Source organism: Gracilinanus agilis, chromosome 2 (genome assembly GCF_016433145.1).
Source record: "Gracilinanus agilis isolate LMUSP501 chromosome 2, AgileGrace, whole genome shotgun sequence".
Classification (NCBI taxonomy): Eukaryota; Metazoa; Chordata; class Mammalia; order Didelphimorphia; family Didelphidae; genus Gracilinanus; species Gracilinanus agilis.
Genome location: NC_058131.1, coordinates 676,082,169 through 676,101,088, shown reverse-complemented (window position 1 = coordinate 676,101,088; position 18,920 = coordinate 676,082,169). Strand labels below are relative to the sequence as shown.

Sequence of the window (18,920 nt, the reverse complement as noted above, 5' to 3'; positions counted from 1 at the left end):
CTCTAGGAGAATGGGCCTTCCCACACGCGGACTCTGAGGAGTGAGAAGGGCCCCCTTTCCGGGACTGAGGTCCCGACCCCCTCTGCGACCTCCCCAGGGGAAGCAAGGTTGTGAGAAGCCGGAGCCTGGAGGATGAAACTCTAAAGGGGGAAGGGCAGGAGGGACTTCCCTCCAGCCCCAAATCCCTGGCACCACCGGCCAGCCCCCCCCCCCCCCCCGGGCCTCCCAGGAGCAGAGTCTCGGTGGGAATGGGGCTCAGAGGCGGTCTGGCGCCTGCCACATGAACAACATCCCTGACGACTGGTGGTCTAGCCTCCGGCTGAAGACCTTCGGTGTTGGGGAGCCCGAGATCTCTCTTGCCGTTCTACTATGGGACCGCTCGGATTGTTGGGAAGTTTTCCCTACATGCATTAGAAATCAGCCTCTATGGATCACCCACAGAGAGGGAAGATGCAAGTGGAAATAGGAAAAACAAATTCCAACTCATGTTTCCGAGTGAAAGGGGCTTTCCGTGGGATACCTTGTTGGCAGCCGGGGAAGGGCTGGATTTCTGCCTCCCCTCTGCGGGGAGGAACGTGACCTCTGGAGCTAACCCAGCATTCCCGATTTTTCTCTTTTTTTCCCCTGGAATGCCGAATAAGCCTGGAGAGGGCACCTGGTTCCATGAGGGAGACACAGCAAGGTCCTCGCTCCCCTCCCGCCCCTCCACCATCCCCAGTTCTTTATTTTCTTCAGAACTGCCTGATCAAACGTTTCGTTTTCTGCCTGACTCTAAGCCAAACTCTCATTCTTCCTAGATTCAGGGACCCCGACAATGAGTCTAAGGGAAGGGCTCTTCCAAGGACAGCCATCTGCACCCTCCTTTTCCAAAGCAGACAGCCCCTGGCACCCCATTTCTCCTCCCTCCTCCATGGCACATTCTCTTGCTATCATTTCACGGACAGACCTGCAGCTCACTCTCCTCGCTGACCCCCTTTTCTTCATCATTGCCCTCTCCCATCTCTAGTCTCTCCAAGGCATCTCGGGGAATCCTGAGGGAGCTCCTCTCTGGCCATTGGCCTTCCAGATGACCCCCACTTGGGAGACCTGGCTGACCCTGTGAATATTGTACAGGTTTGGGAGGGGAGCTTCCCTCTCCGCAGAGATTTTGTATAGAAAACAAAGCTGCCTAAAGTTTATTTATGATGTACAAATCTCCAGAGCCCCAGGCCCCAGCCCTCCGGTAAACTAAAATAAAGGCGACCAACGGCTCCATCCACCATTCTTGGCAGAGCCAGAACTCCAGGATGCCCTTCCAGACACTGATTCTCGAGGGCCTGGGAAGGGTGGAAGGTGGGGAGGCTCTGCAAAGGTTCAGAACTGGAAAGGGCCCTTGAGAGTATTCCCTCCCCTGTTTACAGATGAAAAGCCTGAAGCCCAGCGAGGTGGTTCACCCAATAAGCATTCACCAAGAGCCAGATGCCAGGATTGCACCAGCCTTTGGGGGTATAAAAAACCAACACCTCCAGCCAGCATTAGCTGACCAGATGGGGAACCCCCAAGAGACCACGGGAAAGGTGGTTGTCTCACCTCCTTCTCTACCCCACCTACCGGGTCCCCAGACCCTCCCTGGAGGCTGGGCTCTGCCCTCGAGCTGAAGGAGTCGCCCAGGCCTGCCCCCTCCCCAAGATGGCCACAGGGTCTCCCACCCAGCCCTACTGCCGGCAGAACAAGAGGCCCAGTGACTTTAGAAAATAATTTAATGGAGAAAACAGCAAACCACCTTCTCATTCATCAGACTCTGGGCGGGAGGGCAATTCTGCTTAGACATGTAAGAGCGATGTGACCCCTGATTAAATGAGCACTTCTCCCAGCCTCAGTTTTCCTTATCTACAAAGTGGGAGTTACAATAGCACCCACGTCCCTGGGTTAGTGTGAGTGTCAAACGCGATCATAGACGGAAACCCCTTTGGAAACCTCCAAATACTCGAGCAATATTATTTTTACAGAACTCTTGCCAGGGCAACCTCAAGGAATTGTGGCAAAGCATTTAGTATTCTGTGGGTGCTCTCCTCTCATGGGGCCCTCTTAAGGGTGCGGGGGAGGAGGGTGGCCTATACTGGCCGTGGTTCCCCCAAGTCCAGAGTCCTGCTGGAGATCTCACAGCCCCACAACAGCCACCGAGCACCCCCAAAGCCTCGCAGAGGACGTGGGGTGGGGAAGTGATGGAAGTGAGGCGTCCTCGGCTCGGGTCCCCACACGGGCCGTCGCTTCCTGGACGCACGGTTGGGTTTTCCTGCCACCTCCTGGTCACCTCGGCTCCCGCCTCGGCACCGACTTCTCACATGAAGTAAGCAAAGATGAGATTTCAAGTTTAGAGGATTATTATTTCGTTAAATCAGGATTGTCTCCGACGCAGCTCACTCCACCGGCTGTTTGGGAAGGAGGCTCCCATTCCGAGGGCCTGGGAGAGGGACCCCCAGTGGGATCTCAGTGCACAGCGACGGGGGCTCCCAGCACCGGCCAGGAAAGTGGAGGGAAGAGTCTGGAGGGTTAGCACAGAGCGACGAGGGGGCCCGGCTGGGCGCCCCAACCAGGAGTTCCGTAGGGGGCCTGCACCCCCCTGGGAAACCAGGTCTCTTCCCTTTGAGAAGGAAACACCAAAGGGCCACTCTTGAACCTCGGAGAAGGGTTCCTGGTGCCCGAGGGAGGCCATTTTCACTCCCCCTATCCCTGGGTCAGTGGCCCGGTCAGCCACCCCGTCCAAGGTGACACCTAACAAAAGCTGTCCAGGTCAGAGGAGAAAAGCGTTAAGGGGATGAGCACCGGCTGGGCACCTCGACATCACAGGTACCCACACAACGCCCTTCCAGTGGGTTTGGGGAAAGTGGAGGGGGTAGGGGAGAGGCTCGGGCAGGACCCCAGGGAGGAGCACCAGAGGGTCCCGGGGAAGAACAGACAGTCTGCTTCTGGCACACACAATGGGACAGGAGGGCCTTGGGGCCCGAAACGGGGCCTGAAACGGGGCCCTCGGGCGCTCTCTTCCCCAGGCCAGGAGGTAGAATTCTAGGTCCCCCCCCGCCCCCCGCCCCCAGGCCCACTCTCCCCAGCAGAGCTTCTACTCTGGCTCCCAGAGGGCTACGTTTCTCTGGCCACCCCCCTCCAGGCTGGCATCTGGCGGCAGGATGTCAGAGATGAGGGCGCCGGCCGACTGTCGGGCCAGGTCACTGCAGCGTACAGGCTGGGAGGGAGAGAAGGAAGAACCAGGAGTGAGCAAGTGGGGCTGGGGGCTCGGGGTCCCTCGGAGGGTCTCCCTGGGGCCCCCACCCGCCCGGAAAGACGGGAGACTGCGTCCAGGCCAGTCCTCTGCTTACTGCTGGTACTCACAGCTTCGGACAGACTCGGACAGTCCATCTTTGTCCACGGACTCGGCTTCCCATCGATTCTCCTTCATCTGAGAGAAAGACCCAAAAAAGGGTGAGGGCGGAGAAGCGAGAGATGACGAGGGGAGACACATAAAATGACGGGGGCTGAGAGGAAGCGGGGGGCACATGGAGAGACGGAGGAGGCGGAGGACAGACGTGGGGGTCCCCGGCGCCCAGACGCCCCTACCTTGAGCTGCTCCTTCAGGTACTCGGCTCGGCCCATCAGAGTCTGGATCTGCCAGGAGAGGCCGCCCCGTTACCCACAGCCCCGAGGAGGCCCTCCCAGAAGCCCCCCTTGGCCCTGGGCTCTGTTCCCGCCTCCATCCTCCTGCCTCCCGGGCCTACCTCGGCGTGCAGCAGCTCCCGCCTCCTCCCCGCAGGTTCGGCTGCAAAGAGAAGGGGCTGCGTGAGGCCGGGCCTGGGCCGGGGAGAAGGGCGGCCGGGCAGGGCCCCTCCGCTCACCTGCCAGCAGCAGCAGGAGCTCCCCGAGGCTCTGCTGGTACAGGTCCAGGGCGTCCCCGTCCTCTTGGCTCTGCTCCTCCTAGGACACGGTCAGAAGGGTCACGGGGGCCGGGAGAGGCCCCCCCCAGCCAGCCTCCGTGCCCCGGCCACTCACCTTGGCCATCGCGGCGGAGGCCACGTCCAGGGCAGCCACGAGGCGCGGCTTGTCTCTGGCCATTTCTGGAAAGACGGGGGGCAGGGTTCAAGGAGGCCTGGACTCCCCCCTCAGAGCCGGGCCAGCGGGCCTCCCCGGCTGGACTAATCGAGGCTGAGCACGATGTGGCTCAAAGCTGGATCTCAGAAAGTGTCCGGTCTGGGCCCCGCTTTACGGAGGTCCAGATACAGCCGTCAGGGAGTCACGAACTGAACCCGGGTCCTGAGACCTTCCCCCACCAAACTTCCTCTGAACCCTGACTGCCGTGCATGCTTTACTTCAATATGAAAGCCGGAGGGGCTGTGTGCCCCCGGCGTGCCCCAGCCCCGTCACAGGCTCCCCCCAGGTCAGGGGATTTGAGCCGGAGAGGACCGAGGGGCCCAGGACTGGGGAGGCCCGGATCCCCATTTCTAGTCTGACACCCACAAGTGACGGGGCGAAGGTTCTCCCCCTCCACAACCCACAAGATGGGAGGCGGCGTGCCCCGGGGCAGTAGGAGGGAGGCCCGAAATGGGAGCTCCTGGGTTCCAATCTAGCCTCAGACACTTCCTAGCTGGGTGACCCTGGGCAAGTCACTTAACCTCCAAAGGCCGGCCCTCACGGCTCTTCTGCCTCAGAACCAATTGCCAGAATGGATTCTAAGATGGAAGGGAAGGGCCTAAAAACAACACAATCCCTGACTTCATGGCGCACATCCACAAGGGCCACATTAGAAATAAATGCAGGTGATTCAAGAGAAGTAGAGTGCGGAGAAAAGGTGGGCACCGAGGAGGGGGAGCCCTGAGGAAGAGGAGAGGGAGCCCTGAGGAAGAGAGGGGGGAGCTCTGAGGAAGAGAGGGGGAGCCCTGAGGAAGAGAGGGGGGAGCTCGGAGGAAGAGAGGGGGGAGCTCTGAGGAAGCCATGCCGGCTGGCAGGCGGGTACCTCTGAGGAGGTCTCTCGCGCAGGTGCCCTGCTGCAGAAGGGCCCGGTTGGAGGAGCTGACCAGGGCTTTGAGCTCCTCGGCCCTCGACACGTACTGAGCCACCTGCAACAAGGAGAGGGCAGGCAGGAGGGGGGCTGAGGGGGCTCCGGGCACACAGGCTTGCAGCAGCCACCCTGACCCCAGCATCCGACCATCCCTGGACGGCTTTCTTGGCCGCCGAGTCCCAAGCATCCCACTGTCTAGGGGTTCCTGGGGATGGGGGTGATGTGGGGCTCAGTCACACTTGTCCCCGGGGCTCTCACTGACCTTCGCCTTAATCGCCTCCTTGCGCCTGGTGTCCACTTCATCTGAGAGAGGAAGGGGGTGAGGAAGTCACCCGGGGGTCCCCCGAGAGGCCCCAAAGGCCCATGTCCTAAGCCATCCCCTCAGCCTTCCACAGGATCCTCCCGTCTGCCCGTCCCCAGCCCTGCGTCCCGGACCTCCTGCCTTCCTCGTGGCCGCCGCACTCTTCCTCGGGCCTAGCCTGAGTCCCTTCCGCTTCAGCGTGGCCCCCCCCCCCCCCCCCCCGGGAAGGGCTGGAGGCGGGGTCCCAGGGGCCACTCACAGTGTAAGGCTGGAACAAAGTAGTCCAGCGCCTTGCAGTAGAGAGACAGGGCAGATGCGGCGTCTCCCTCCTGGTCCTTCTTCACAGCATCCACGACCAGAGCAGTCTGGGAGATGGAGACAGGGAGAGTCCGGGGAGGTCCGGTCAGGCCCCCCTATCGGCCCGCCTCCCCCACAGCCCCCCACTCACTGCCTGCTCCAGGCTCCTCCCGCTGGGCATGTGCTCGAGGTCCACAAAGGGGTGAGCGAAGAAGTCCTTGAAGGAGATGCGCCTGTCCGGGTCCCGCTCCAGGAGCCGCCGCAGGAGATCTCGGCAATTCTGGGAGAGCTGCGGCCGAGCAGGAAGCTGGGAAGACGGAGATGTCTGAGCCTTTGGGTCCTGGTGGGGGGCTCCATGACTGCACCCCAGCACCCGAGAGGGTCCCTCGCTTCACAGCAGACCACGTCGAGGCCCCAGGAGTGAGGGGCCTCTACCACACTGCAGAGGGGAGACCCATCACCCTCTCCTGACCGAGGGAGGGCAAAGGAGCGGCCAGAGGCCACACGGCAGCCCCAGAGTCAGAGCCAGGGCCCAGAGGGGCCTATGGCCACCCCCACCCCCGACTTCCCTGAGAGCCCATGTCACCCCGGCTCACTGGCTGCCCCGCTCAGGACCTGCGTCACCCCAGGGCTGGGGCCCCGGCTTACCTCGATGACTCGGTTGCTACGAATCTTCTCCTCCAGCTCTGTGAATGACTTGGAGGCGAAGGGCGGCTGGCCAAAAAGAGCCTCTGGGTCGGCAAAGGGGGAGAAGAAGGGGAGACAGAGGGAAGTTGGGGAGTAGTTGGGCCAAACCCCGAGGGGAGGGTCCAAAAGCCCTGCATGTCCCAGTGGGCAGATGGGGAAACTGAGGTCCAAGCCACGGTGGGCCCCCAGAGGAGGAGTGGGAGCCTCAAGGGCGAGCTAAGACACGCGGACATCCAGTCTAAGCTGGGGCGTCCAGGATGTCCCGCACGGCCGGCCGGCTCTAGCTTGAACAGAGATCAATGACAGGCACCGGTCAAAGGCTGATTAGAGACAAAAATGACCAGAGCCTGCCCTCAGGGAGTTCAGAAAAATCCATCCTGAAAAGCCTCCCCTCTGTTCTTGGGGCTCCAGGTTTGATGGGGATTCTGAGCCTCAGCTGAGGACCGCAGACTCTTAGCAAGGGAAGGGCCCCGCCTGGGCCGAGGGGAGTGCCTTTCCCAGGGTCACACTAGAGCCCGGACCTGCCCAGCCCCAGCACAGGGCTCTCTCCAGCCTCCCTGCCAGGACCAGCACTCGTGCCTTCCCCGATGCCCAAGACCTCCCTCTCCTCCTCCCAGACACACCCGACCCCCGAGAGGGCCCTCACCATACAGGATGACGCCGACAGACCAGAGGTCCACCCGGGCATCGTACTGGCGTCGACACACCATCTCGGGGGCCATGTAGAGGGGGGAGCCTCGGAGCACGTGCTTCTCATCCCAGGGGGACATGTGCTGTGCGAAGCCAAAGTCTGGGGGGGAAGCGAGGCTGGAGTGACCAGACAGGCTATTGTGGGGGCTCACCTCCACCCTCCAGCCCCTCGCGGCAACAGTATTTCTGAGGCTAACTCCGGACTCCCCGTAATCTGGTGTCCCCTGTACCCTCCCCTCCGTGTTCTGGAGAGCCCCGAGCTCCCTCCACACAAAGGCTCCTTTCTGCCTCGGCAGACTTCGCCCGTACGAAGACTCCCCTCCCCATCCTCTGCCCCATCCTCTCTCTCTTCCAGGCCCAGCTGAAATCTCCCCTCCTCCAGGAAGACTGCTCTGACCCCTGTGGCCTACAGGGGGACCTCTCCCTTCCCTGATGCGGGGTCAAGGGTGTAGTCTAGAGCTTTAAGGGACCTAAGCCGTCCTCATGTCCCTTCCATGCCAGGACCATAAATGGGTCCCTCCATAAAGACACACAGTGTCCACACCGGCCTCATTCTGTCCTTTCCATCCGCTCCTCTCATTGTTCTAGCCAGGAATTATCTTGAAGACAAACTGGGAGGCCCCCAAGAATTAAGAGTCAGCCCATGGCCAGTTAGGGGCCAGTCTCTGATCAGAGTTAGGAGTCCATCTGTGTTCAGGATTAAGGGCAGGCTGGGGCCTGAGTTGGGGTCAGTCTGTGGATGGGGTTAGGGGTCAGTCTGTGGCCAGGGTTAGGGGTCAGTCTGTGGCCAGGGTTAGGCTTCGGCCCCAAGGACAGGGACCTTGTCTTCTTGACATGCTCCTCTCATCACTGAGCAAGCCCAGGCAAGAGCACCCAGTGCCCTTCAGGCAGGATGACCAGGCAGGGGTAGAAGCCTTTGACATGGGGCAGAGAGCCTCGGACACTGAAGCGGGCAGAAGATCTCCACCATGCCGAGGCTGAGAGTGCTGGAATGGAATCCAACCTCCTGGCGCTGGAGAGGACGCTGTGGCCACTGGGGGAAGGTGAGCCCCCAAGATGCCCCCAGGGAGGAAGGGGCAGAGCCTGGCACTCAGACCCAGGACGCCCTCCTCCGGATGGGGGGTGGCTTAACCCTTGGCCCCCACAATCCAGCCCAGGTCAGGATTCCCTCCCGGAGCATGAAGAAAAGCGCTCATGTCCACGCCAGGTTAGGGTCCTCCTTGGACGGACCTCAAATACTGGCCCCAGGCTGACCCTTTATCCTAGCTACAGGCCTGCCCATATCCCTCCCCCAGACTAGTGTTCACCCTGGCCAGATGGTAGGCCCTGGACAAAGGCCCCCTTCTAAGAGCTCCCAGGGGTGGGGGCGAGGGGTGGAGCCGTCTCGGTGCCCCCCCACCCCCCAGGTGCCGGCTGATCAAAGGCCTCCAGTGCAGGGGGGGCGGGGAAGGGGAGGGGTCTGCTCACCGGCCAGCTTGAGGTGAGGCTTCTCTAGGGAGCTCAGCAGGATGTTCTGCGGCTTCAGATCCAGGTGAGAGATGTTCCGGCTGTGCAGGAACTGCAGGGCACTGGCTGAGGGGCACGACGGGAGGAGCGGAGGGATCAATGAGGCCAACGGAGTCCTGGCAGGACCTTCTGGCCCACGTGCCATGCCCCGCCCCCGCCCCCCACAGAGGAGGGAGGAAGCGCTCCCATTGGCTGCTGGGCAGAGGGGCGGGGAGGCATAGTGGAGAGGGGGAGGGGACAGCTCCTCCAGAGTCCAGTCTTTCTAGTAATGAACCAGAGGGGGGCGGGGATGGCCCTGCGCCCACAGACAAGCGCCCGGTGCCCCCTCTGTGCCCCCTCCCCCACAAACCTCACCCAAATGCTGCAGGAAGATGCGCGCCACCTTCTCGGGCAGGATGCGGCGGCTCCGGATGAAGCGGGATAGGTCGCCGCCCGCGCAGAACTCCATGATGAGGTAGATGTTGTCACCGTCCCACTGAGGAGGAGAGGACAAAGGCGACGGCATGAGGCCCTAAAGAGGGGCAAAGCGCTTCATCCTCTCCTTTGTGGGGGAGGCACTATGGATCTTCCCACCGGACAGACGGCAAAACTGAGCCACAGAGGGGCGCCAACTCGCCCAGTGGGACACCGGAGCTTGAGGAGAGCCTTGAACTCGGGCGCCTCTGACTTTAAATCCAGGGCTTTATCCGCAACCGGGCAGGGAGGTGGCACCCTGCAGAGCGCCAGGACTGGAATCAGGACAGATCCGAGTTCAAATCCTGCCTCAGACACAAACGGGCCTGTCACTGAATCTCTGTCTGCCTCGGTTTCCTCAGCTCTAAAATGGGGATGAAGATGCCGGTACCTTCCTCACAAGGTTGCTGTGAGGCCCAAATAACAACAACAATAAATGTTATTGACAGACCATGGGGAGCCCCCCCCCCCAGCACCTGTAACAAAAGCCCAGCAAAACCTGGCAGAAGCCAGGACTCTCCAATCAGGACCAGACACGCACAGCCTGTAACTCCCAAGTGACTGGCCATCAGCCTGGAGACGTCCCCCAACCCCGGAGACCCCCACCCTCTGGGGCTGTCCAATGAGGTCGCTCCAGGCAGCCCGCCTTAACCAATAGAGGCAGCACGGATGACCTCATGCCTGACAAGTGCACCATCTCCACTCAGGTGGAGACTCCAGGCCATCCTCACTGGTGTGGGGCTCCCCCAGGCCAGGCCCCCCCAATAAAGCTCTGCTACCCCACCTCACTCTGGTCTCTTTAGTCTCCCACTGGAACCCCTCAGTCAGACCCACAATTATTATTATTTTTGCAGCCAACGTCTCAGCAGCGCCTATTCTGGGGGCTTTGCCAGCCTGGTTCTCTGCCCTGGCACAGTGCCAGGCCCAGGGTGGGCGCCTCGGAGCCCTCCCCTCCTCCCCACCTGGAAGTCCTTCAGCTCCACGATGTGGGGGTGCCGGATAGCCTTGAGGATCTCGATCTCCGTCAGCAGGTTCTCCACCGACGCCTTGTTCAGACTCTTCTTGCTTACACACTTGATGGCCACCACCTCCCGGGTATCCCTCTGTGGAGACACAACGGGGAGCCGGGGCTGGAGCTGCTCCCAAGGGCACGCAGCCCTGCCAGGCTGGGCCAAGCAGGCACGGGAGAGGGACACCCTCCAGGGCAAGACATCAACTCCTCGGCCCCTAGCGCAAGCCACTCGGTTATAAGTATTTTTGTCAGACGCCGCACTCGCACCGCACAAGATACAAAGGTAGAAACGAATCCATCATGCCCTCAAAAGCCAGGTGGACTCGGGTTCAAATCTAGCCTCAGACACTTCCTAGCTGAGTGACCTTAGGAGTCACTTACACCCCCTCCCCACCTGCCACGGCCTAGCCCTTACGGCTCTTCTGCTTTGGAACTGATACTTGGGCTAAGACACAAGGTAAAGGGATAAAAAAGAGCTTCCGTGCCCTTGGGGAAGAGAGGGAGACAGCAAGCCCACCGGAAAGCCAATGGAAGCTGTACCAAAACCAGACTGAGCCTGCAAAGGAGCTGGAGATGAAAACCATCTTGGTTACGGCCGCGACCATTCCCCCGGTGCCCACGGGAGGGAAAGAGCTTCTTATGGAACCCTCACGCCACTGCCCGAAGGGTGCCTCCATCTTGAACCTCGCCTCCCAGAGGAGAAAAGGGAAGTTTGTCCTAGAATCAGTATTGCCTGTCTGTTCCAGGTTCCAACCCACAAGAGCGGCAGGGTTAGGCAATGGGGTTAAGTGACTGGCTCAAGGTCACACAACTCAGACGTGTCTGAGCCAGACTGAAAGGCAGGAGCTCCCTGTCTAGACCTCTATTCCTCCCAGACACCCCATCATCCTTCTGGGGGGGGGGCATTCAGGATAGCTTGAAATGACAGATGCAGGAGTGACAGCCCGTGGCACACAGGCCTTGTTTATCTGGGCTCCCAGGCTCTCTGGGCCAGCGTGGCTGGCTTCTGGAAAGCTCCCAGGGAGGGCGGCCCTGCCCAAGGCAGCACCCACCAAAACGAAGCTCCACTACGGAGCCTTTACCTCCAGGTCCCTTCCATGAAGGGGCTTTGGGTGGGATGGGGAGGGGGGAGGGGCTGATTACGGTTCAGGACGACAATCCTCTCCACTTCCGGTGCCTCTTCTTCCGAGAAGCCCTCCCTGACCTCGTTAGTTAATAGCGCTCCTCAGGTATCTTTCCCTTGTTTCTGTGGGTCAGTGTTGCACCTGCCCCATCCCAGGGAGTGGGAGGTCGCGGAGACCAGCAGGACCTGCTTTTTTTTCTTTCTGCCTTGGTTTCCCTGGCCTTTCCCTGTCTGTGATTGCGGCTCCTCCCCACACCTGTCAGGTAGGAGCAGGCCAGGCTGGAGCTCCGGGATCACCAGGGGCCGGCTGGGCGCCTCCCGAGCTCTTCCTGCTCAGCTGAGGGCGGGGGAGCCCGGGGACTCGCCTTCCCCTCCCCCAAAAGCTGGCCTCGCTTTTCCGAATGGGTCGCTGCGGGGGGCCAGGAGGTCTTGGTCACGACCCGGGCAGGGGGGACGAGGAACCAGAGCCATCCCCGAGCTCCTCCCTCCGTCGCCCGCGCCCGCCCCCCGCGCGCCCGCCCCCCACCTTGCCGTAGGCCTTGTACACCGTGGCGTACGTGCCGCTGCCCAGCCGCTCGGTGAGGATGTAGCCATCGAGACGCGGGGGCGCCCAGCCGGGCCCCGCCATGATGGTCCCGGCGCCGGCCCCGGCCGTGCGCGGCGCTTGGCAGCGCAGGCCCCGCCACCGCTTCCTGGTTGCGGGTCGGGCTCCACACTGCCCCCAGCGCCCGCCGCGGGCAGTGCAAGGCGGCCGGCCTCTGGAGTGAGCTTTGGGGTCCCCGGCGACTGCCCCTGTCCTCGACTCGCGCGGACCCGGGAGCCATCTCTTTGTAGGCGGGGAAACAGGACTGGCACGGCCGCCCGCCCCGACCCTTCCCATCCTGTCCCGGAAAGAAAGGACTGGCCTTCCCCCTCCTCAGCGGGGCACTGGAAAGGGGGTCCTGCGCGCACTTGGGGCTCTTGGGCTCCCCTCCTCAGGCCCATCGGCTTTCCGTTGTCATTTCTTCTTTCAACATTCAGTAAAAGGGACCTTCCCGCCCCCCTCTCAGGGAAGGACCCAACTGCCTCCGGCCCCCCCTCCCCCCGGCTGACAACACCCACTCGGGGGCAGGAGAGGGAATCGAGCGAGCGAAGCCTCTGACTCAGGCGGGAGTCTCCGAGCTTCAAGTCAACAACTACAACGCTTTTAGTTTGCGGGGGAGCTTGTCGGAGCTGCACAACCACCAGGGAGGGAGCTGCTACTGTTCCCGGGATCAGCCGCTTCTTCTACCCAGGCAGGTCCTGCCCTCTCTCCCTTCTACCAACAGGAGGCCTCAGCCAGTTCGTGCCTCCCCTTCCCCGCCAAGGCCGGCCAAGCAAACCCCCGCCATTTCTGCGGCCAGAGACAGGCTCCTTGTACTCTTATCGTTTTTATTTAAAGCACAAAAGTTAAGACAATGACATATACATTTGTACACAGAGAAGAAAAATAAATCTCAGGAAGGGGAGGAGGGAGTTCCTAAAATCTCAGTCACGGCCACTATGGCTAGGCAGGCTCAGCTGCAAGATGGGCAAACAGCATGGGGGAGGGGTCCTGTTCACAAAGCAGAAACCTCAGCCCTCCACCCCCACCCCAGAGGCTCCTGGGACGGAGAGGCTCTCCTCTCCACCGCCAAGAGTCAGGGCTGCACCCCGGCCCAAACCCTTCTGGGAGGAGGCAGCAGGGAGGAAGCATGGAAGCAGCAGCACTCCCAGCAGCCCCTCTGCCTGGGCAGCCCCCAGGCACTGCTGGCAGCTCACAGGGGGCCACACTCGGTGTGGGAATATTAAGGCACTTTCTGCTTAAGGCTTGTGATTCTAGTTCTGAAAACCACACACTCTTCCCCAGGCAGAGGGGCTCCGGCCTGGCCCCTGGGGGGGAGGCCTGGAGGGAAAGGGGCTAGAGATGGCGCTGGCTCCCTTAGTGTTCTGAACCAGGCTTCTCCACAGCACATGGGCAGTGGGAAAGGGGAGATCATCCCGGTCTCTGGTCCAAAGTAAGAATCCGGGACGGCTGCCCTCCTTCTCCCAGCCCCAAAGATCTGAAAGCCCAGGCAGGGGCAGCCCAGCCCATCCTCGGGCAGGAACTGCACCAAATGACCAGGCACACAGAAAGAGAAAGCTGGGCTAAGGGGGGTGTGAATGTGTGTATACAAAACTGTCCTGGCAGGGAGGGAGGGAAGGCTGGCTATGGAGAAACAGGTGAGGAGCCAAAGGGGAGACTCGTGTCTATCTCAACCGGAACCAGAACCGAGTGGTAAGCGGGCACCCCGGCAAGTGCATCTCGGGAGGAGGCGGCAAGGAGAGTAAGGTGAGAAGGCCGGAAGAGAAAAGGACGCCCGCCTGCCGGTGAAGGCTAATTCCCCTGGAACGCTCCCCGGGCGGCGGACGCGGCTGTGTTCCGGAAGGTCCTGCTGGAAAAGATGCCCTGCGAGAACTCCTCCTGGGCTTGCTGGAAGCTGGCGCCTGTCCGGCGGTACAGGGAGTGCACCTGAGGAGAGCGGCCCAGAACATCCCAGTGAGTTATGCCCACAAGCTCTGCCCTCCCCAGACCAGTGCCCCGCCGCGCTTGGCCCCTTCAAACCCATGAGACCTTGGCCGAGGCACCTGACCCTCCTCGGTCTCAGCGTACCTCCTGTTCGGAGCCTGAGGATGCCGAGGTAAGAGAGAAATGAGCCAAGGCCTCTCCTCTGAGCCTCCCGGCCTCCCTCCCCTTCTCCCTCATTTGTGCACCAAAATACACATGCACACACACTCACCCGCTTCAGGAGGAAGAGGGACAGGGCGGCACAGAGGGTGAAGAAGCCAGCCACCACCATCATGATGACTGAGACAGCCACCGGCACATCAGACTTGAGTGTCGACAAGGCGGCGATCCAGCCACTGAAAAGGAGGGACGACAAGGGGTCTGAACAGCCAATGCCAAGCCCAGGCAGGCCTCCCCCAAGCCCCAAGCAAGAATAGCCAAGCAGCTGGCCCCCCACAGGGATCCCCACAGAGAGCCTAGGACAAGAAGCCGGCGTTCCAGAAGAATGACAGCTCTCCCCAGCCACCAACTGGCTCACTCTCTTCGGGGTCCATCCTTTACCCAGGCTCTCTGGCCAAACCCTGCTGGGATTTTAGCTCTTCCTCAGCCACGTCCACCAGAGGAGGTGTAGACAGGATAGTTCAGGGGCTCCTTATCTTTGGACACACACATAGCTCTCTGGGAGTCTGTGAATATTTTTAAAGTATTCTTGGGGGCAGCTGGTGGCTAATGGATAGAGCTCCAGGCCTAGTGATGGGAGGCCCTGGATTCAAATGTGGCCTCAGACAATTCCTAGCTGGGTGACCCTGGGCAAGTCACTTAACCCCCATTGCCTAACCCTTACTGCTCTCGTCTGGAGTCCAATACTTAGTACTGATTCTAAGATGGAGGGTGAGGGTTTAAAAACAAATGTTATTCTGATGGCCCACGTTTCACAACACTGTTCTGAGAAGGGGTCCACAGACTGAGTGGACACTGCTCAAAGCATCCTGGCTTCCACGTTATCCCCTTCTCTCCTGACCTAGCACGGGCTCTCACTTCCACCTGGGCCAGAAATTGGCTAACGGCCTCAGAAGAGTCTTGCCTTCACCTTGATCTACTCTAGACCCATCTTCTGTAGACCCAGATCTTGTGATCTGCTCAAAGCCCACCTCAATAACTCCTTAAAATCCAATTCTTCCACTTGTCATTGAAATCCACCCCCCTACCCTGGCCAGTCAAGCTAGGCCACATGTCCCTGGACATCCTCTGGCCTCTGCATCTCTCTGTCTTTTCCTCCCCTTCCCTACCCCAAGCCTAACCTATTAGAATTTTCCCCATGTTTTCAGGCTAATGCTGCTTCTTTCAGCTGCTAACATACCTCCCATCTATCTATTTTTATCAGAGCCATTTGCAGAGGTGTTAGATCCCCTACGATGGAGATGGTGAACTTTAGAAGGGGAGGGAGCCCACAGCCATAGATTCATCTTGAAATCCTAGAGGAGACACAGTTCTGCAAACAAGAGGTGCCTAATGATAATAGGGTAAAACAAGCAGAATGGAGAAAGGTCAAGATTCTGCCTAGAAAGCCTCAGATTCCCTACCTGCCTTCTGCTTGGGAAGGTCTCATCCTTTGTCCTAGGAGGAAGCAAGCTTCCTCATCTGCCCAGCCTGCTAGAGACAGACTTGGCAGTTTCCAAAGTCAACATGGAATCCTATTTGACATTAAAAGCTCTTCCTGACTCAGCCCTGCCCTCTTCACACACGACAGTGACACTGGCCTCCTGGCTGTTCATCTTCTCCCAACTCCCCACATTTTCCTGGCTGGCCTCCCTCCTTCTGCCTCCTGGTTGTTTGTCCATCTCCCAGAGCCCTCCATTTTCCTAGCCACTCTCCATGCTCTAAAGCTCCTGGCTTTCCAGATTTCCTTTGAGTCTCAGCTAGAATCCCACCCTCCAAGATAACTTCCCATTTATATAGCAGAGATGCTGAATGAAAGGACATTTACACAGATTACAGGCAATAATGTCTCTTAGATAGACATAGTTGTTTGCAGGTTGAGCTTCATACAGACAGGGACTATCTTTGCCTTTTTTTAAATTTCCAGCACTTGGCACAGTGCCTGACACATAGAAGATGCTTAATAATTGCTTGCTGATTGAATGACTTCCAAACCAGTCAGATTACCTAGGAAATCAACCCATAAGAGCAAGGGGTGAATCCTCAAGCCACAATAAGCACCAAGAAAAATATGTCAAAGAAAACCTTCTTAGACCATGGAGGTGAAGGATGGGCCAGAGCCTACCTGGCCCCTGGAAGGAGGCCCAGGCCTGTCACCACTTTTGAGCCCTTGAGCACAGGTAAGGCCTTTCTTGGGGCTTCAGTGCAAGAGTCAAAAAGAAAACTGCTATTTAAGGGGCTAGAAAAGGTTTTTTAAATCACAGAACCTCAGAGCTATAAAGGACCAATAGAGGAAACTGGGGCAACATAAATGGCATGGCCTGTGACAGACCTACCCAAATTCATGTCTCTTAACTCCCAGTGTTCCCAAGGTCAAGAGCATTCCTGACAGGGACTGTCATTACTGTTAATACTCTGCCTCCTCACAGGGATTCTATCAGGGTAAGGATGATCCAACTGGGCCCTTACTGAAAGAGAAGAGGGCAAGGGAAAGAGCCAGAGTGGAAACAGAGAGAGGAAGTGAGCGAAATGGGAGGAGAGGGAAAGAGATGGGGGGGGGAAAGGGAGAAGGCAGAAAGAATGGGGGTGGGGGTGTGAATCTCTTCCCACCTGCTCAGGATTTACTGAAGGGAAAGGGCAAAATAGACTTATTCATTTGAGGTCCAGACTCTGAGCAAAGTAACGGGCCTGACCTTTTTTTTTTTTTTTTTAATTTTTTTTTTTTTTTTAGGATTTTTTTTTAATAAACCCTTGTACTTCGGTGTATTGTCTCATAGGTGGAAGATTGGTAAGGGTGGGCAATGGGGGTCAAGTGACTTGCCCAGGGTCACACAGCTGGGAAGTGGCTGAGGCCGGGTTTGAACCTAGGACCTCCTGTCTCTAGGCCTGACTCTCACTCCACTGAGCTACCCAGCTGCCCCCACGGGCCTGACCTTTTTTGAAATTTCTTGAGAGCCCTAAAGCAGGAAGAAAATATCAACTCTGAGCTTTTCTCAGAGTCTGGTTTCTCCACCAAAGTCTGTAGTGTTAATGGGACCCAGGCTATTTATCTGCCTATGTGGGGAATACCAAGGACCAAACCTTCCTCAGTGTGGGGGCCCACAGAGATTCCTCCATCTACAGCAAGAAAGGGAACAAGAAGACAACTATCTGGGGACCTTTTCTGAAGGTAGTCCCTAGCTCTGCCTGTGGGAAGGGGTGGGTTGAGAAGGGATATAACCAATAGCAAAAGACAACAACCATGGAAGCCTGAGGACTTGGGACCGGTTCTGTTTTAACTGAGGCCTTCTAGTACAAGGCTCTTAAAGGTAAAAGGCAGCAGTAAAGCTCAGTGACTGGAGGCAGGCTAGAAGTCTGGGGCCAACTGAAAAGAAGGTGGCAATTAGAGAGAGAGGGCTAAGTTTTGGAGAGGGCAAACAGTATAAAGAAGCTGGCAGGAACCCCAGAGCAGAGACAGATGGGAAAGAATCAGGCAATCAAAGGCTAGAGCACCCTCACCCACAGCCAGGATCCAGAGCCTCACCTATTCCCCCAGCTTGGGATGCCCACCAGCTGGATGATGTAGATGGCAATTTGGCAGAAAAATACAAAAAAGAACACGAAGAAGCTAAAGGAGTTGTCAGACCTGTGAAGAGAAGGAGAGATGGCCATCAGAATTCTTGGCACTCAAATGAGCACTGACAAGGCCAAGCCCTTGGGAATGGGGCAAGCTTGTAGGTAATAACATCCTGCACAGTCAGCTCTGGCTCATCAAGCCCCTCTTTCAAACCAGCCCAAGGGGCCTGGTAGGCCCACACCCACTCCCTCCCCTCACCCCAGCCCCCCACTTACCTGAAGGCCTTGTAGATGGGTCGGTACCAACAGATGAAAGCACATGGGGTGAAGAGCACAAACCACAGGATTGAAAGGCCAAAGTCAACCCCCCTATAATCCTTGGCATAGAACCAGGCCAGGCAGGCAAGAAGATTCAGGAGCAAAGTCACTGAATGCACTGGAGAAAAGAGGTAAGAAAGATTATGTCAAGCTTGTCAGGTATGGGATCAGATCAGCCCACTCACTCTGGGAAGGATATAGGGTCCAAAATTGGAGAAATCAAGATGGCAGATGGGGATGTGAGCACTGCTATAGTAGACCAGGACAATTTTTAATAACTCAGGCAGTGACCACATTTCAATAAATTAATTGACGAGTATTGACCAAGTGCCTAATACATGCAGGGCAAAGTGTTGGCTGCAGATGTACACAAAGGAAGGTGTATCTGGGAGGGAAGGCACCAAGAACCAAGTGTCCTTGGAGGAAATCAGGGATTCGGAGAGATGGAAGTACAGAGGGAGGGTATTCCAGGTACAGGAAAGCCAATTTTAAAGGCATGAAGATAGAAGATGGATTACTGTGTCTGAGCAAGAGCAAGATGGCTAGCATGGCTGGACTACAGGGGTGAAGTAAGGTTGGGAAGGTAGGTCCCTGCCATGATGTGAAAGGCTGGCAATACCAGAGGAGGTTGTGTTTGATCCCAGAAGTAGTGGGAAGCCACTAGAACTTAGTGAGCAGGGGAAGGCCAGGGTTAGAAGGACACTGGGACAGCTGTGTGAAGAATGGATTGGAGGAGGGGCAGCTAAACAGCTCAGTGGATAGAGAGCCAGAGACAGGAGCTCCTGGTTTAAATATGGCCTTGGACACTTCCTGCCTGGGTGACTCTGGGCAAGTCACTTAACCACCCCCCAAACCCCCAATGCCTAGTCCTTGCTGCTCTTCTACCTTAGAACCAATATTTAATATAAATTCCAAGACATAAGGTAAAATTTTTTAATAAAAAAGAGGTGACAGCAACAGTCCAAGTGAGAGGTAATAAAAGCCTCAACTAGTGACTGGGAAGGAGGGGACAGAGGTGGAAGATGAAGGAGGAACAAGGTGGGCAACTGAATGATAGTGTGAGGCAAGGGAGACTGGGAAGTCAAAGATGACACCAAGAGGTGAATTCAGGCAAACTGGTCACCCAGTGCTGGGATGCATGGTAGTGTCCTTGACAGAAACAGGGAAGCTCCAAAGAGGGATGGGTTGGGGAAAGAAGACAATGATTTCGGTTTTAGGCACACTGAGTTTAAGCTGTCTATGGGACAG

The 18,920-nt window shown here is 58.1% G+C and overlaps 2 protein-coding genes across 2 annotated transcripts in view; both read right to left on the bottom strand.

The window, feature by feature from the left end:
- Positions 1–3,146: 3,146 nt before the first annotated feature.
- Positions 3,147–11,738, bottom strand: ULK3 (unc-51 like kinase 3). Its single transcript, XM_044659103.1, has 16 exons — positions 11,622–11,738; positions 9,923–10,063; positions 8,862–8,982; positions 8,469–8,573; positions 6,958–7,101; positions 6,273–6,355; positions 5,776–5,931; positions 5,587–5,692; positions 5,289–5,329; positions 4,982–5,084; positions 4,021–4,085; positions 3,867–3,945; positions 3,750–3,790; positions 3,592–3,639; positions 3,367–3,433; positions 3,147–3,220 (listed from the first exon to the last, which is right to left on the bottom strand). Exons 1-16 carry the CDS (start codon positions 11,721–11,723, stop codon positions 3,204–3,206), a joined length of 1,419 nt encoding a protein of 472 aa, XP_044515038.1. The 5' UTR covers positions 11,724–11,738; the 3' UTR covers positions 3,147–3,203.
- A 747-nt stretch (positions 11,739–12,485) lies between these two features.
- Positions 12,486–18,920, bottom strand: part of SCAMP2 (secretory carrier membrane protein 2) — a 35,615-nt gene continuing 29,180 nt past the window's right edge. Inside the window, exons 6-9 of the mRNA XM_044659110.1 lie at positions 17,631–17,790; positions 17,323–17,424; positions 13,873–13,996; positions 12,486–13,604 (exon numbers count right to left, since the gene is read on the bottom strand). Of these exons, the coding sequence (XP_044515045.1) occupies positions 13,470–13,604; positions 13,873–13,996; positions 17,323–17,424; positions 17,631–17,790 (521 nt within the window). The 3' untranslated portion in view covers positions 12,486–13,469. The remainder of the gene's footprint in view (positions 13,605–13,872; positions 13,997–17,322; positions 17,425–17,630; positions 17,791–18,920) is intronic.

Bases quoted from the DNA above. Each gene is read 5' to 3' on its own strand.
- ULK3 (XM_044659103.1), bottom strand. From the start codon at position 11,723: ATGGCGGGGCCCGGCTGGGCGCCCCCGCGTCTCGATGGCTACATCCTC. The intron at 6,356-6,957 runs GTGAGGGCCCTC...TTGCCGACCCAG, and splicing joins TGTCGGCGTCATCCTGTATG to AGGCTCTTTTTGGCCAGCCG. The intron at 3,640-3,749 runs GTAGGCCCGGGA...CTCTCCTGGCAG, and splicing joins GGGAGCTGCTGCACGCCGAG to ATCCAGACTCTGATGGGCCG.